Below are 18,042 nucleotides of genomic sequence, written 5' to 3'. Positions count from 1 at the left end.
GGGTCCCCTGGGGGAGACAGATCAGCATTGTATATGCATTGTATATTGTTAACGCTGTTGCAGGCATCGCAGGGCAATTTGGGACGGGTCAAAGGTGTGAGTGGAAGATTCTTTTGCTTGGGGGCTGAGAGCTGCCTCACTGAACCGTGGCACTGGTTAGAGGAGGACTGAGAAGGTCTGTCTATTACTCCTGCCCCACTTCCTGCTATAGTCCTGTCTTGGGGGAGCAGGGTAGAAGTGAGGGGTAGGCTGCAGCTTAAAATGTTTCCTCTGGGGGGCTGATGTATGAAGCCCAAGGAACTTCAGTGTTGCCCGTGAGCCTTTAAGGCTATGGAGCTTAGAATCTGTTTGCACCAAGAAAAGCCCTGAGCCATTGAAAGGCAAGTCTTGAATTGTCTGCATAAACTTCATGCGGAAGTCCCGAAGCCTGAAGCCAATAGCCACTTCTCATAGCAATGGCTGTTGAGTCCACAGAATCCAGGGAGGCCTAAAAGGAGGTCCTCGCAATGACCTTGCCTTCCTCAAGAACAGCAGTAAACTCCGAATGAGAGTCAGCCAGAAGCAGCTCCTTGAATTTGGACAACGTGTTCCAGGAGTTAAAGCTGTGGTGGCGGAGGACCACCTGTTCATTGACAATGTGAAGCTGGAGCTCCCCGGTAGAATACATCTTCCTATTGAAGAGATCCAACTTCTTTGCCTCCTTGGACTTGCAAGGGCAACTGGGACTGACTCCCCTTTCCTTTTTGTTGGCAGCCGCCCCAACCAATGTGCCTGGCTGAGGGTGAGTGAAAAGGTACTCATACCCTTTTGAAAACACAAACTACTTCTTCACTCCTTTGGGTTTTTTTTTTTTTTTTTTTTTGGGGGGGGGGGGGGGGGGAGGAGAGGTGGGCATTTGCCACAACACTTTAGTAGTGTTCTGAATGGTCTTAATGAGACACAAAGCTACCCTCGAGGGACCTTCAGGCACCAGAATGTCAACCATGGGGTCTGTCCTGCTCTTCCTTCTGAGTAATTCCTGGTGGGCTCTGTTGTCCATGGCCAGCAGCGTGGTAGATGTGCCTGCCACTGCGTCATCCAGGGAGAATGAGGATGCCGCCTGCAGGGCCACTGGGTCCTCCTGTCCCTCTGGCTCGCGGAGATCCCCCTGCACAGATGGGTTGTGTGGTGCCGGCTTCTGGACCCATGCCGGCCCCTGCTGCAGCCTGGGTACCCATCTCATGCCCTCGAGGAGGTTCCTGAGCTACAGATGATGACGGAGGGCCCCGTGCCTCCGTTACAACCACATGAGCTGGACCCTTGGTGGTAGGCCAATGGGGTCCAGAAGGGCCATTGAGCTGGCACCTGCCACTACAGTGGCCACAGCATCATAGGCAATGGCTACCCTTCATCCCGTCTGGAGTGGTGCCGAGAGCGCTGCTGGCTCTGCCTAGAGATGTACGACTCTGCCTCTGAGTCAGATGAAGACTCTGACCTCAGTGGAGCAAGGCAGTGCCAGGGAGCAGTGCCGAGGCCAGGGAGAGCAGTGCCACATCATTGCCAGCTTGCCTTTAGAAGGCACTTTTTGCTGCGCCGGTGCAGGGGACTGCGCTGTCATCGCTATAAGGTCTCTGGCCACTCAAAGGTGTCCAGAGTGGAGGGAAGGTCCAACTCCTCCAACTGACACTCCCACACTGAGGATTCCACAAGAACCGGACTCGACGGACCTCCCTACAAGGCTGGAATTGATGGTGCTGGCTGACCTAGAGCAGGGCATCCCAGCGCAGGATGCATCCTGCTAGCATCTCCTCGTTCTGCTGCTTTAGTGGGAGAGCAACCTGTGTCGGTCTTCTTGTGCGGCACCAGCAAATCGGAGCGGAGCCATGCACTCACACCAGAGGAAGTTTTCGGTGCTGGGGAGTGGTGGTGCTGAGGGTCTCTGGAGCCCGAGTCCTTTCTTGGCACCGCAGCCTCTCTTACTGAGGCCAGTGCGCTCCGAACTGAAGTGCTGGGCTTGGGGTCAGATGTCAGCTGAGGATGAAAGGCTGACTCCATGAGAAGCAATTTTAGCCTAAAGTCTCTCTCCTTCTTAGCCCTTGGGTGGAAGCCTTTGCAGATTTTGCACTTCTCAGTCTGATGAGCTTCCCCCAAAACCACTTCAAGCAGGAGACATGAGAGTCTCCCTTTGGCAAAGGCTTCAGACAGGACTCACATGGTTTGGACATCTGAGAACAAGGTATGCCCCCGGTCCCTGAGAAGGGGAGAACGTGGTGGTTGGGGGTAGAAACCACCAACTAAAACTTATCTTAACTATGAGTTAATGAAAACTAATCAATCCTAAGTTTAACTATTCACATATACAACAAGAGAAAGTCCACTGGGGATGGTTTGCCATAGTAAAAGAAGAGAGCGGCTCCAACAACTATCACTAGCGGTAAGAAGGAACTGAAGAAGTGACACCTCGGCAGGGACCTATACACACACCGACATGAAGGCGCGACTCCAGGAGGCTCCACAGCTGACCCAACGGGTACTGCTAGGGAAAAAAAACTTCGAACGACTGCACGTGGCATGAGCACACCTACTTTGAATTAACATAAGCAAGCACTCTGAGAAATATTACCTTTCAGTGACTTAGGGTTGTCAACTTTCTAATTGCTAAAAACCGAACACCCCTGCTTTGCCTCATCCCCTGAGGCCCCGCGCATCCCACCTCTTCCTCTAGGCTCTGCCTCCGTTCACTCCATCCCCCTTCCCTCCATCGCTTGCTCTCTCCCCCACCCCCCTTTGCTCACCACTCATTTTCACCGCAAGGCCTAAACAGGCACCAGAAGGCCAGGAGTTGCAACAGTTTGAATGTGGGAGATAGAATGTGTGATTCAAATACCCTTCACCTCACCAGGGAGAGATTTTAATCACTACTGCAAAATTAATTGCCCCCCAAAAGAGTCCCACCACTCTCAATGAGCGAGACTAAAGAGACTATTGCAGGAGCTTTGTTTTCCTTGCCTCACCCAACTGTCCTGGTAGGAGATCCAGTAGTGCTGCAGCCACTGACCGACTCCTTCCCTACCTGACAATGAACTGTATAGTAGGGGGAAAAGTTATGCTGCTCCATATTTAATGACTAGTTAAACTGTTTAAATGTATGCTTTAATAGACAATATATGCAATGTTCACAAATTAATGTTATGGGAGTCTTAATGTTAATATTTCCACAAACTTATGTTTAACCTTAATATTGCATTGATGTTATTTTATGAATTCATTGTAGCTCTTTAATGTTAAGAAGATGAGGCTGCATAAAATGTAATTCACACCGCAGAAATGGACCCCTCCCTATTTTACCATCCTGCTAACCAACAGATTTTCTAGTGTTCTTCGTTTCAAGTTTTTTCATGTGTACTATGTCCCAGATTTGTCCCAAAGCAGGTTGAGGGAAGATGTTAGAATGTCACACACAGCGTGACCACCTGTCCTTTGTTCTGTGCCCAATGTTCCATATAAATCAATAAATATTGTCTCATATACACTAATAATCATGAAAAGGATTGTACACTGTAATAAAATGTGTTATTTGTATATGAGTGTGTGTCACAAATAAAACATTGGGGAGGTGCCCTTAAAAATAAACTCTCTCCAAGTTGTCCTTTATTTGAAACATAAAGGGTCTGTATATGGGTGAGAGGGAGATTACCATAGCCAGGGAGTAGCTCTTCTGTTTCAGGAACATCAGTGCAAGTGAAGCTATGCATTCCCTGTTGCCAGGCCCCTTTTGTGCTGCCCATGGTGTTGGCACCATCAGACCATATGACCCACTTACTTTTTGCAGACTCCAGCGGGTAACCACCAGTGCCAAGTGCCAGGCTTTGTGCACAGCGATATCTGGCTGCTGGGGTGGCTCCTGATATGCCCCACTGACTGGGTGGGTTGCAGTGGCCATTCCACTGGCGGAAGCCGGAGCAGCCCCAGTGCACTGATCCTGGATGAAGTGACAGAGATACACCCAAAACCACACTAACCTACTTGCACCTCCTGTAGGGACTGGCCTGCACAGCCACCTAGACTAGCAGTTGCTATGTCCTACTTGCTGGGAGAGGGTGTGGGTGGGTGTATCTACACAGCACTTAAACCTGGCTGCCCCCTGTCCACTGACTGGGGCTCGCTGTGGGGCTGTGTTTGTTCAGAACTTGAGGTTCAGCTAGAGACTCCCAACGGGGGAGGGACTCAGAGAGCCCAAATGTCTACAAAATAATGTTACAGCCCCAGTCCGCTGAGCCAGGCCAGTAGGGCATCTAATTGCAGCATAGACAGCTCAGTGGGGCTAAAGTGGAGGCCTCTGGATAGGGACTACCAGGGAAGGGAGCCAAAAATTTGGAGCATCTCCATCTGACTCTTCCTCCCCAAGCAGCTGCTGGCCACTTGTGGGAAACAGGGCCACCTAACTGGGGCAGCTCCTAGGAAGAGCAGGAGGGTGCTTGGGGCGTGGAAGGAGGTTAAGGGTGGGGGAGCAGGATCAGGGCTGGGGGGCAAGGTGGTATGGGAGGGGGTTTGGGGTGCAGGCTCTGGGTGGGAGAGGAAGATGCAGGCTCTGGGGTGGGCAGGGGTGCAGGAGGGATACGGGCTCTGGGCTGGGGTCAGAAATGAGGGAAAATGAAATTAAATACTAGAAACGACAGTACAACTAACTTCAATTTTCATAATCTAAGATAAGTGAAATGCAAAAAAAAAACAAATTAGAATTAATGGCAAAAATGCATTTTTAAAATTGAAAAATTGAATGTATTATAGGTAAAGAAGCTAGTTTAATACCTATGTAGCCTGATTCTCCACTGCCTTGTACACTGCGTAGTTATTTGTAAAATGCTGCCGAATCACAATGCAAGAATCAGGTCTGTGAATTTTAACCAGATAGTGTCCCTTTACAAAAGGTCGACAGAGTAAAGTAAGTGAGGGCATCGCTCAGATTTTGACAGCCTATCCATAGAGCCATTGCAACACAAATATCAGCAGAGCCGACGACAATGTTGCATCCGGAACTTAAAAGTTTGTGGGGACAAGGAAATGAAATTTACGTTTTGATTTTTACATATGAAGCAACCAACGTCGGGCAGAGCACGTGCCCTGGGGATCAGTGACCACTTGACTGCCCCCCAGAAAGTGCCACACAACTAGCGGTGCACAGGAGCACCAAATTGTGCCTCTGAAGGCAAAATCTGCCAAAAACGCAACTCCCTCTGAAGTCCCATACCTGACTTCAGCCCTCAAGGCTCCAGGAGACTCTGGTGTCAGGCCCAGGTCGCTTGTGCCCCGCAAAACCCAGTAGCAGCTGCAGGCTCCCCATGGGCACCCATGGGCCAGAGAGCGGCTGCAGTTGCTGCTCCCCAGGTGGCACAATGGCTCCACTGCCCGGCTCTCCCCAGCCACTCAGGGATGGTGGCACTGGGGTGCAGGCTCCTGGAGGGCATTCGGGTGCAGGAGAAGGATCCAAGCTACAGCAGAGGCTTGGGACACAGGTGGGGTTTGGGGTCCTGGCTCCAGGTGGCTCTGGCTGGTGTGGTTCATGGGGGCTCTGGGAGGCTGCTGTTATTTAAGGTGGCCTCTTAAATAGCAGCCGCACTGGCATTGCCCAGGAATGGAGGAAGCTGGATGCAGCTGTGGCACCCCACTTTCGCACCCATCCCAGATTCCCAGCCCTAGGAGCTGCGGAGCCAGTGCTTGGGGTGGCACCTGCAGGCTGGGGCAGCACGTGGAGCCCCACCGCACCCCCCCCAAGGCTGTCCCTCTGCCTAGGAGTGGGACATGGCAGGGCAGCCGCCGCTGCTTCCCCAGCGCCAGGCACAGAGCCTGCCTTAGCACCGCTGCCCCCAGAGCCTAAGGAGGCCAACCGGACGCTGCCAGACCCCTTTTCGACCAGATGTTCCAGTCGAAAACGGGATACCTAGCAACCCTACAGTGATCTATGGCATAGCCTTCAACTTCTAATAATCTCTCACACTGTTCATTCAGAAAACCCAAAATCAAACATATGATAGTACTGATTAATCTAGGCATATTAAGTAGTGACAACACTGTATTACCTTAGAAACCAGGATTTTGCATTCCAGAGACAGTTTGTGAAAGATAACTATCTGATTATATTCATTTGGAACATTCCAAGCTTCCAAACTGTGCTGTGGTAGGATCTTATGAGGAAAGGGACTTGGACTGCCTATTGAGCATTTTGGAAAGTAAGTGTGAAATCAAAGTTGTACAAATCTTCCTGTGATACTACCAGAAAGTAATTTATTTCCAAGATGCAGGACAGCTATGCAAACCAGCCTGGAAGGAGATGGTTAGTGTCCAGATGGCCTTTGTGGTCATAACAGTGAAGGACTTCAAAGTAGACTGAACAAGTCTATTCACTATACTATTTTGTTTCAGAGGAGAACCACCAAGCAGTTATTTTTAACCCACAGATTCTTTCTATGAAAGTGTTTTCTTCTGCAGTAAGTGTACGTAGTGTTCCTGTTCCTATTCTTACACCTCTGTTGTTGCGTTTAATTTAGCCCATACATTTATTACTTTTACCAGCACTCAAAGCTATCTTTTTATCCCCCTTAAATTATGCCTGATTATTCACAGTTTATATGGGATTTAGGGCAAAAGCCATCTCTGTGCCTGATCCTGAACCTGTGTGCTACTATAATTTAAATGTTAGATATAACAATTACCCATGATAACACATTACTCTTTTACATCTAGTAATAGAGGGACCAGGGGAACCACTTTTGTCCTGAGAAATTTACAAAAAGATTAATATTTGCTGAGTGTAAAATTTAATTACCTTCAAGAGGAAACTCTGATCACTTGTTACAGTTTTGTCTAGAAGGCACCATCTGTGACACTCATGTTTCCCCTCTGAACAGGATTGACTAATATGTTTTGTCACTTTGGACATACAAAATGATGTACTTGCATTAAGATATTAACTGAAAACTTAAATGTTTGTGAGTGGCCCCAAATTCCTAGTCAGCAAGACTGGTCATATAGTAATACCACCTTTCTTTCAAAAATATCAAAACATTTTACAAAACGTTAATTAAGCTTCAAGCCACTTGAGGCCAGGGGAGGTCAACAAGTGATTTGTCTAAAGTAGCATTAGAAATTTGTGGCTAAGTAATGCACTCATCCTTTTGTGAATACACTCCAACATCCCAACCACCATTTCCACTGAATTGCAGTCTACTGTTCAAACTCTTGAATGACTCGCTAGCACCAACAGAATAAAACCTTACATTAGGTTATTACCTAATGTATGTATCAGACTGTAACTAATCAATGAAAATAATAAAAGGTGATTATTAATAAATTTGTTTTCCCCCTCCATTGTCTACCCAATGAGTTCCTTAAAATTACAAAAGACATCTGAAATTAGAGACAAGAGTTTTTTAGTTGAAGCACATAGTAATAAAAAAAAATCTTTGGAATAGTAAACAAAACTATTTTTCTTATAGGAAAACCAAAGTGTATGTGTAATTGATGAAAAAATTGCCCGGTTTGTTTACGCAACAAACTCTTCTCTCAGTGTGATTGATAACCCACACATCATTAACATGGTTCAGTGACTAAGACCAGGATACAGTCCCCCCAACAGAGCAGATGTCTCAGGCAAATTGCTGGACAAAGTGTATGACAACGAAATTGAGCAGCGTGCAAAAAGTCTAAAGGGTGAAATTGTTAACCTGAGACTTGACGGGTGGAGCAATGTCCACAATGATCCTGTTGTATGTGCTTGTGTGACAACAGAAGGGAATGTCTTCCTTACAGAAACAATTGATATATCAGGAAATGCACACAGAGCAGAATGCTTACAAGTAGCAGCAGTAAAAACTATAACAAACTGTGGAAAAAAAATTCAAATGTCTAATACGCAGCTTGGTCATAGATAATGCTGCAAATGTATCCAAGACGAGAAGAAATTATTTAGAAGAGGGTCCCAAGTTAACATACAGTTGCAGTGCTCATTTGATGCACCTCCTAGCCAAAGACTTCAGTGTTCCAGAAATAAACGCTAATATTGTTGAAACTGCAAAATACTTCCATAACAACCACTTTGCAGCAGCTGCTCTGAAAAAAGTGGGAGGAACGAAGCTAACTCTCCCACAAGACGTGCAATGGAACTCAGTAGCGGACTGTTTTGAGTACTGTATCAAGAACTGGCCTAATCTGACGACAGTTTGTGAACAAAATCGTGAAAAAAGAGATGGCACAGCCAAAGTTCTCAACATTGGGCTTAAGAGAAATGTTGAACACATGCTGAGTACCTTGAAGCCTATTTCTGTAACCTTGAACAAAATGCAGGGAAATAGCTGTTTTATTGCTGACGCTGTTGAAATTTGGAAGGAACTGAATGAGATCTTAAAGAGAGAAATATGCAATGACAGAGTTAAATTACAAGCTTTTTCCAGCTCATTTTCTTGCAAATATTCTCAATACTCGGTACCAGGATCAAACCTTAACTGATGAAGAAGAGGAGCTGGCTATGACATGGACATCCAGCAATCATCCTTCCATAATGCCAACTATAATAAACTTCAGAGCTAAGGGTGAACCATTCAAGAAACAGGTTTGCTGAGGATGTTTTAAAGAAAGTTACACCAGTGAACTGGTGGAAGTCACTTTAGTACTTGGATTCAGAGACTGCTGAAGTGATAATCTCTCTCTCTTAACAGCAGTAGCTTCTTCTGCCGGTGTAGAAAGAATATTTTCTTTCTTTGGATTAATTCATTCCAAATTGAGAAATCATTTGAGACCTGAAAAAGGAGGAAAGCTTGTTTTTCTTTTCCAGATTATGAACAAACAGGAAAATTGAAGGTGAAGACGACCGAGTTAGCTGCAGAAGCCAATATTTTAAAGTTTCTCATGTTGACCTGGCTGACACAGTTGACTTAATTTTTTTTTAAATATTTCATTTAACTATTTTAGTTTAATACAATATTAACAAAAACAAACCTGATTTTAAAAAACTTGAATGTTTAGCTAAATTCAAAAATTAATATGCTTGTTTTGTTATAATATTATGTTTGCTGTTGAAGAAAAAAAATCCAGAATACATAATGTTGTTGTTGTTGTAGTTAAATAAAACAATTTAAATGTCTGTCTGGTGATGTTCTCCTCCTAATACAGCATGGCAAGAAAATCCTCCAAATATTATTGATTAACCTGTTGAACTGGAGATAGTTCACCTCCCAATGACTTCATAAATATCTGCTTCAATTACCTTTAGTAAATGAAATAACCAAACAATCATTCATGTTCTGATATAGCTGTAAAACGAATCTGAAAAGTTTTCAAAATAAATCACTTTAAAAATGTATAGCGTGTACCTTCTAAAAATGAAACCTACATCTCTCTCTGAGCTGCAAAGAATATGTATTAAGGTTATAACAATCAACAAGAATGCACTTTTAAGTAGAAATCCATGATTAAATCAAGTCTTCCTGACTAGTGATTTAAATCAAATCCACCCTGGCTAAAAGTCCACAGATATGTATCAAGGTATTTATAAACAAAGACACTGTCATCAGAATTTGCAGAAACAGCATATTGTAATATCTTTGTCCAAGTTATATAGCATGAAACTTTTATTAGAAAGGGTACGTGTATTTTATAAGCCAAGATGCAAAATTCAGCATCTCTGATACAGTATTAATATCCTTCTGTTTTCATTGTTTGTCAAATTTAGATTTCTATTGCCCAATTAAAACAAATTTACAGTATCATGACCTCAAGAATCCAGCCGTTTCACTGATGTTTATGTTCAGCAGCCAAGCCCATTGATCAACTGTTACAAAACAGATTAAAGGATACAGCATCTGCTTCTCCTACAAATGCCCAATGAAGACAAATTAGCCAACCTGCAACATAGCCTGTACGTTTCTTCCCAAAGGCTTTGTTTCTCTTTCTTCCCACAGATTTTTTTAAAGAAAGACTCTAGGTTGGCTCTCTCTGTAACAGATGGGATTCCTGGCATGTCTTGGCTTGCTTTCCGGTAAGTTAATGCTTCAGTGGTGCAGGATCAGACCCCCAAAACAGCACTCTCTTAGCATAGGGGTTCCCAGCCTTTTTTTTTTTTTTTTTTTTTAAAAACCAGGCCCCACCTTAGTATTTTTAAAGTTTATTTTATTTTTAAAAACTTGGATCCCCCCCCATCCTTACAATGCGAGTAGACTGCCACCTAGTGTTCCACGTGTATGCTCATGGACTACTAGGCAAATTACTGAAAATGCAAGTCAAATGGTGCTATAAAAACATCCCTACCTGTTTAGAAAGCGTCAGATAAGGGGCGCTGGAAGGATGGCAAAAGTAATAAGTGCCAAGTCACAATGCCACTCACTCAAATGTAACCTGGCTGACCCTTCCCAAAATCTGAGAGAGAGGCATTGTGATCTGGTAATTGCCCACCCCATTGCACTTTTACTCTGAGACTCACTGTGCCGCCACCAATCCCCTGCTCCACCAGAAAGTTTGATGTGCTCACACCCCGTATTGAGAAAGTCTGTCTTAGCAGGGACAATTAGAGCATATTCATCATTTTGTAGTGACTTGAGATAACAGTAATACAATCCTCAACAAACATATCAAAAACATAGTTTTGTAAAAATCTAATATATAGAATTCACTAATTCCTTATTTAAATTACTAGAAAAGGAATATTTAATATAAACAGGTCAAACTGGAAATACTTTACATTTCCCTCAAAGGGCAAGTCAGAAGGGAGAAAAATCTCTCAAAAGATGTTGAGTTGCAGTTTGCCGTTTCAGTAACCAAATCAATAGGAAAAAATAGAAAGTGGCACCAAAAAGTAATGTTTATATTCTCCAGCCTGGCCCACTGGGCAACTGTCACAGGAAAAATTAAAGAAGACCATCTGTTTCTCCTGAAAGTATGCAATGGAGATACTGCCTAACATAGCCCTTTTCCATTACGGAAAAAGAAGTCTTTTGTTTATCTCCACAGAAATATGTTTTCAAACAAACACAATAGGCATCCCTCCAGGTTGATTTTCTGACTGCAAAAACAGATGCATATTACTCATCAAGGTAATACTCTTGAGCAGAAGTAGTCAACATTCAGTTTACAGCCTACTAGCATTAAGAAAAGCATTTAAAAAAAACAGCATATGTTGCATCATTCACTTCTCCTTCACACATAGCTAGAGTTCAGTTTCTTTTCAGAAAATATTTGTCTTACCTTTACCATTTTGCCATGCAGTGTACCAGGACAAACTGAGAAAAGTGATGAAAACTAACACAGTGGCCACAGTTCCATTTCGGAGCCTCATCTCATTTCAACATCACACTTGTTTATATGGTACTTGCGATTTGGATTGATCAGTTGTACTGAAGTCAGTTTATTCCACCATTAGCGTCACTTGACCAACAAGAATGAGAGATGTAGATCTCTCATTTCAAAAGCTCTGTAAAACCAGTCCAGCAGTTACACCGCTTCAAACTGTTACTTGAGTCACTCATTAGTCTTCATAAAGTAAACTTCTTTATGCTTCTACTCCTGTTTACAAAGGGAACACAATTGATCAGTTAGAGGCACAAAAATATATCATAAGCAGACTGTGTAGTGCAGGAGAGTGAGTGGTCCAGCAGTCTCCAACTTTCTGTCAACCACAGCTTTAGCTCTGGCATGGGTTACACCAAAGCCTCAGAGCTCCTTCAACCTACACCAGCTGGCAGCGGTCCCCAAGGAATCATCTGAGAATACTACACTCTGCCCATGCCCCTACCTGTCTCCCCACCACTACCCTTCATACCACGGTGTAGTGCAGGAGCTAGCTATGGTAGTATTGCCCAGTCAATAGCTCAATTTACTGGAAAATTCTAAGTATTCAGCCTTTTTGCACTACCTGAGCAGATCACACGTCCCAAAACAGGCCAATGTCTGGTTTCTGGGATTTTTTTTTTTTTTTTTTTTTTTAAAAAGAGTACCAGAGAAATCTGGAGGACTTTCCTCATACCAGACTACACAATTATGAAATGGCATAAACATGAAGCCTAAGTACCTGATATTGTTCTTTAAGATACTACCAGATCTTCTATTTCAAATTCCATCTGACAGAAGTTTGTTACTCAGCTGGCGAGAATTTCTTTGTGTTTAAGTTTTCCAGTTCAGAATTCATAATTTATTTCTCATTCAAATAGGTCATCACTTAACAGCAAAAGGAAAACTTTTTTTATTACACTGGCACCTTAAGACTCCAATCAACTGGGGCCCCATTGTGTTAACAGCCGTAAAAATACATAGTAACAGAACGACTCTTATGCAGAGAGCTTACAATTAAGACAAGATGCACCAAGAGTGTGTCACAAACAAATAGAGAGAAAAGGGTAACAGTTATAGGAGCACATGATTACGCAGACTAGCACTGCACACAACTTTCAGGTTACAAGTCTTTTCATAAATTTTTTTTATATCTTTTAAATCAGAAGCCTTCCCAATCTTTTTCACTTGGTAATTTAACATTAGTATAATCGCTGTAGTGACCCTTGAGGGAATTTAAAAACAAAGAGTCGGGCAGGTGCTTTACATATTAGTTTGCAGAGGGCATTCCACATGTAAGAAGCATCAAGAAGGTACTTGTGGGAGAAGTGGACAAATATGCGATAAAGGCTGACATTGAGAGAGCACTTGGGACAATGCGATATAAGAATAGATAAATAGGAAGGGCAGAGTTGTGAAGGACATTTAAGGTAGACAAGAAGATTGAATTTGATGTGAAGGGGGAGAGAGAGAGAAAAAAAAAACCAGTAGGGAGATTCAGAGAGAGGACTGACACTGTTTGAATTATAGCTCAGGAAAAATTATTTATCACCCTCATTTTGAATGTTCTAAGGGAGATGAGATGGACTTAAGGAAGGCCAGAGAGTAGGTTGCAGTAGTTAAGTCAGAAGATGAAGGCCTAAATGAGAGTTAAAGTAGTGTGGACAGAGAGAAAAGATCTTGGAAGTGTTAAGGGAAAAAAGCAGTGAGATTTTTATGTGGCCTGGATGTGTAGGATTGGAAAGAGGGAGGAACCTAAAATGACTCTCAGATGACAGGCCTAATTGACTGGAAGGTTAATGATGTCAACAATGCTGACAGTAACAGCATTACGTTGATTTTAGAGAGCTATTATGATGTTCTGCAATAACATCTAGAGCTCCCAATCAAAACTGGGATCCCACTGTTCTTTACAAACACATAAGACGACAGTCATTGCCCAAAGAGTTTTTATAAGACAAGGCATGATATATGAATGTCTCAAACAGCAGCAGAAAGGGGAAGGAAGAAAGTAAGTACAAGCCACAGTAATATGTGCAAAACTAGATGTTTCCAAATGAAGTAAGTAGTATTGTGGATAGTTGGTTTTGCTCTTATGCTATTCTTCTCTCCCCCATGACCCACTTTTTTCCACCCATAACCTAGTTATTATTTAGGGGTACAGTAACTCCTCACTTAACGTTGTCACGTCACTGATCTATTAGAGAACATGCTCGTTTAAAGTTGCACAATGCTCCCTTATAACATTGTTTGGCAGCCGCCTGCTTTGTCCACTGCTTGCAGAAAGAGCAGCCTGTTGGAGCTAGGTGGTGAGGGCTTAGAGCTAGGAGGGTGAGGGGGTGGACCGGCAGCCCCCCAAGTTCCCTGTGCGGCAGCCACTCAGCAGGCTATCAATTGCCGGGCAGTTCAGGTGTCCCTCCCCCCACTGCCGTGTGCTGCTCCTGCCCTCTGCCTTGGAGCTGCTTCCAGGAGCCTCCTGCTTGCTGTGCACAGCAGGGGGGAAAGAGGAGTGCTAATGTCAGGGTGCCCCCTACTCAAGTACCCCATCTCCACAGAGCACGGGAGCAGGGGGAAGAGACACAACAGGGTTCAAGACGGAGGGAGCTTGCTGGCAGCAGCTGCTGTCTCAACTTACTGATCTACATAAAAAGGCAGTGTACTTATAGTGGGGTCAGTGTACTTAAAGGGGCAATGCGCGTCTCTCTCTCTCTCACACAGTGCATGTGTGTCTCCTCCCTCCATTTGTACTGCCTTGTAGAGTGTGAGGCTAAATTAACAACTTGTTAACCCTTGGGGGTCAGCTGACTGCTGCTAGTTCATCATTTAGCAGTAAAACATTCCCTAGGAAATATCCCACCCTCTGACTCCACCACCTCAACCAAGCTTCACAATCCTCATTGCTATGTACAGTATTAAACTGTTTGTTTAAAACTTATACTATATATAATAAATAAATAAATAAAAGTCTTTTGTCTGGTGAAAAAAATTCCCCTGGAACCTAACTATCCCATTTACATTAATTCCTATGGGGAAATGGGATTCGCTTAACATTGTTTCGCTTAAAGCAGCATTTTTCAGGAACATAACTACAACGTTAAGAGAGGTGTAAATGAACTACACTGCATCAGAGACCGCACATTCTAAGACCTTATCAATACTAGAAAGGTTGCACCAATTTAACTAAAATTTTAAATTGATCTAGTTAACCCAGCGCATGCCCCAATGTTGATGTACTTAAACCATTTAACCCTCAAACATCTATTCCGTTTGCTTAAATTACTGATTATCATAAAGTAATTTAGCAAACTAAGCTGATCTAAATGAGGGGTCAGCCAGTTGAAGTATATTTATATTATATGGTTTCTACCAATTTATCTAGATGTATTTAGTTAAACTTGTAAAACGTCTCCAGTATAGAGATGGCCTAGGCTTCCCCACTATGGACGATGTGACTAAAGGCCTGACCTTGCAAGACGCTTAAGGCAATGGCAGTTGAGAGCCCTCAACATCTCTCAGGAGGTGCTCCCTAGCTTACTGAATCAAACAATTGGCTAATGTCTATATGCTTCCAGACTTCTGGTCAATAGACATGAGGTAGTTTCAAATGTGTGCCAAAACCTGATATGCGTTAATGCCCCAAACCTGCAGTCCAACTATGCATAAGTCTCTGTAGGATCAGGACCTAAAGTACCTTGTGGTTCTGAGGAAACCTTAACACACGTTGAGGCACAAATGCCTAGAAAATGAAATTCACAATAGCAAAAAAACCCAACAGCAAAACCTTAAAAAGCTCTTTTGTATAAAATACAAAAAGAAAACTTATAAAGAGAAAAATAAATGGGTACATTCTCATTACAGCCATTTTTAAACCCTTCCTTTCATTAGAACATTTTTCTATATTTAGGGTTGGGAGAATGAGTGTAAGCACAGGACTAGGAACAAAAACCGGATTATTTCTTATCTCAGTTGACACTGGCTATCACTGTTGCTTACAAGCAGGAAACGTCGTTGCTACAGTTTCCTCCTCCTCTGTAAAAATGAGGGCACTAGTACCGGATGGCTGTGAGGATCCAAGGTAAAATCTGTAAGTCACTTTGAAGAAAGTCTCACGTGTACCACGCTCAATAATATAAATACTTTTATCACTGAGCATTAGTAGGGTGCTCAAGACTGATAAATAATGTAACCATCATAACAACCTTAGCAAAAACGAAAAGCAATTCAGGGATGATCAAAGGCCAGACCACCCTGTTGTGCCTGGGGTTTTGCAGCACACAGGCTTGGCAGGACCAACCACCGTGTCTAATTCCTAGAACACAAGACAAATTAAGGCTGGATTATTACCCTTGCTCCCTTCAACGGTCTTGCTCGCATCCGTTTACTGATGTAGCTTCTCTCTCTCACCATCACCCCTTAGTTTTCTTTACAGCTACATCCCTTTCCCCTGGTGTCCCACAGCGCCGGGGGGAGAAGCGGAGCTCGCGGACCGTCCAATCGCCCCCACGCGTCCCGGGCTGCGCGGGTGCCGACTAGTCAGCTTCGGCAGCGGCGATAAATAACCGTCGCCTTGGTCCGCGGGGAGGGGCAGCCCCCGCGGGGAGGAGCCTCCGGGGATGCGGTCCCTGCTCCGGGGCGCCCAGCATTTCCCCCCACCGCCGGGGCGGGGGAGCCGGGCTGGGGCACTGGCCGGGGAGACCCGGCTTGGGACCCCCCCCCCCAACACGCAGCGGGGCGCGGCCCCTGAGGCCGGACGGGCGCTCGCGGCACAGCCGGGGAGGGGAGTCCCAGCCCCCGAGGCAACGGCACGGGATGGGCTGGGTCCGCCGGCGGCTCAGCCCAGGGGTACCAGCCCGGAGCCCCCGCAGTGAGACCCCCACCTGCCCTCCGCCAGGCCCCGGGCTGAGGAGGGGGCGTGTCCCGGCCGCCACGCTCACCTGGGTCCGGGCCACCTGGGCTCCCGCGCGGGGGAGGTGAGCCGCCGCCGCTCGCGCTTCCTCGCCGGCAGGGGCTGAGGCGGCGCCTAAAGGCCCGCGAGCTCCTCAGCCCGCACCGCCCCCGCCCACCCTGTCGAGCGGCGGCAGCAGCTCCATCCGTTAGCTACTCGGAGAGCCCGCCCGCTGCAGCTCGCCTGGCTGCCCATTGGCCAAATGGTCCTCCGCGGCAGGCCAACCGCCAACTTGCCGAGAGGCGCCCTCTCATTGGCTCAGGCTCCTGTCAATCTCGCTTCTGGAGCTATAAATAACTCTCGTGCGCCTGAGGTGGTGTGGTGCAGTGCCTGGAGGGTAGCGGTACTATCCTGCAGGTGGGTGCGGTCCGTGCGCTGCCTCTAGCAGGGCACAGCTGCCCCCAACTGCCGTCCAATTCCGGCTCTGTTCACAGCGGGCTCGCTCCGCTTGTGGCAGCCTCAGGGCGTCTCTCGTTCCTGTGCGGGCGGGCGTGACGAAGCTCGCTCTTGGGTGGTGCTCACACGGATGCCTGGCGCTCTGTGGGGGTGTCGCTCCTGGGCTAACTGGGGCCCTGTCTGCTCCCGCAATCAGATATTGCGGGTCTCAGGAGACCTTTTTAAAAAAAGAAAAAGGGGGGGGGGGTTGCTGTCTCTACAGAGCTGAGGTTTTTTCAGCTCCCAAAACCAGAAAAACCTCCCCCACTTGAGCTAAAGAACAACACTGTTGCTTCACACTAGTGTATAGGGTGAGAGTATTTCAGGTTCCCCAAAAGAGGGCACTGCTGGGGGGTGGGGGGCAGTGTCACTCCCTATCACAGTGGTAGGGCAGCTAGGGCAAACCCAGGATGCAGCAACAGCCCTCAGGCAGTGCCTCCCTGTAGGACCCGTGCTCCCCAGTGCAAGGTGGTGTGGGTGGGTAGGATCCAGCAGTTGCGGCTTGCAGGGGAGGGACCCATGGGGAAGTGCACCAATCCGGGCTCTTTCTGAGCTGCAGCTTGTCTGCTCTGCAAAAACCTGGGACATTTCCTGTTATTTCAAAAATTTACCTGGACAGAGAAAAGAAGCTCATAAAAGAGGCTATGTCCAGGAAATCCAGACCTATGGTAACCATAAATATGTAGGTCCTATAGCCCCTGCATCATTCCTATTGTTAGAGAGGGATTTTTGAAATCAAACATAGGCTAAGAGACAGGGAAGAGCAGGCTAAGGCCTTGTCTGCACATAAAAGTTCTGTCACTTTATACGAGGTCCCCCAAAAGTTGTATCACTCTAACTGTATCATTATAGTTAGAGTGGTATAACACCTCTATTGTGAGTACTGTTAGGATATAGATATTCAGGCCTGTCTGTAAAGGCCTGTACTTTAAGAATTTAGGGTATTCTTATTACTTGGCTAGTTAGAGGTATAAAAGAAAGAATCAAAATCACTGTCTGCTGGTGTAAGGGCCGTCTCTTACTGTGACAGTTTGAGGCCCTGTGCTTAGGCTAAGGCCTTTGGCTAAGCAGCAGAGGCAGCCATAAGCCAGGAAGCGAACAGTCACATCCTCACATTCCAAACTAGCCACATTGAAAGAAGGTGCTATTGGGCTGTTAGGAATACAATCCTGTCCTGAATACAATCCTGTCCTGATAATTCCTATCACCTCCAAAGAAAGGGAAGTGCCTAGAAAATGTAAAAGGAAACTTAGTTTGATAGCATCCTGTCTGGCAAGAACTCACTTATCAATAGCTGGGATGTGAAATCCTCACTTCTGTATTGTTTTGTCATTAGAGTTCCCACTTTGCTATTGTTTGTCTGTATA

General features: G+C 45.4%; 1 protein-coding gene across 6 annotated transcripts in view; it reads right to left on the bottom strand.

Moving 5' to 3' along the window:
* The window catches only part of MGAT4A (alpha-1,3-mannosyl-glycoprotein 4-beta-N-acetylglucosaminyltransferase A), a 138,923-nt gene extending 122,484 nt beyond the window's left edge, over positions 1 to 16,439 (bottom strand). The window contains exons 1-3 of one of the 6 annotated variants that reach the window (XM_037898576.2): positions 16,230 to 16,401; positions 15,495 to 15,604; positions 11,215 to 11,532 (exon numbers count right to left, since the gene is read on the bottom strand). In XM_037898576.2, the coding sequence (XP_037754504.1) occupies positions 11,215 to 11,305 (91 nt within the window). In that variant the 5' untranslated portion in view covers positions 11,306 to 11,532; positions 15,495 to 15,604; positions 16,230 to 16,401. Of the gene's footprint in view, positions 1 to 11,214; positions 11,533 to 12,037; positions 13,394 to 15,494; positions 15,605 to 15,639; positions 16,075 to 16,229 lie in introns of those variants that run through there. The other 5 variants (XM_037898565.2, XM_037898579.2, XM_043537353.1 and 2 more) reach the window with 5 other exon arrangements.
* Positions 16,440 to 18,042: the final 1,603 nt, after the last annotated feature.

Source organism: Chelonia mydas, chromosome 1, assembly GCF_015237465.2.
Source record: "Chelonia mydas isolate rCheMyd1 chromosome 1, rCheMyd1.pri.v2, whole genome shotgun sequence".
Taxonomy (NCBI): Eukaryota; Metazoa; Chordata; order Testudines; family Cheloniidae; genus Chelonia; species Chelonia mydas.
Note: the sequence above shows the minus strand (reverse complement) of the source record. Positions and strands in the feature narration are given on the sequence as shown.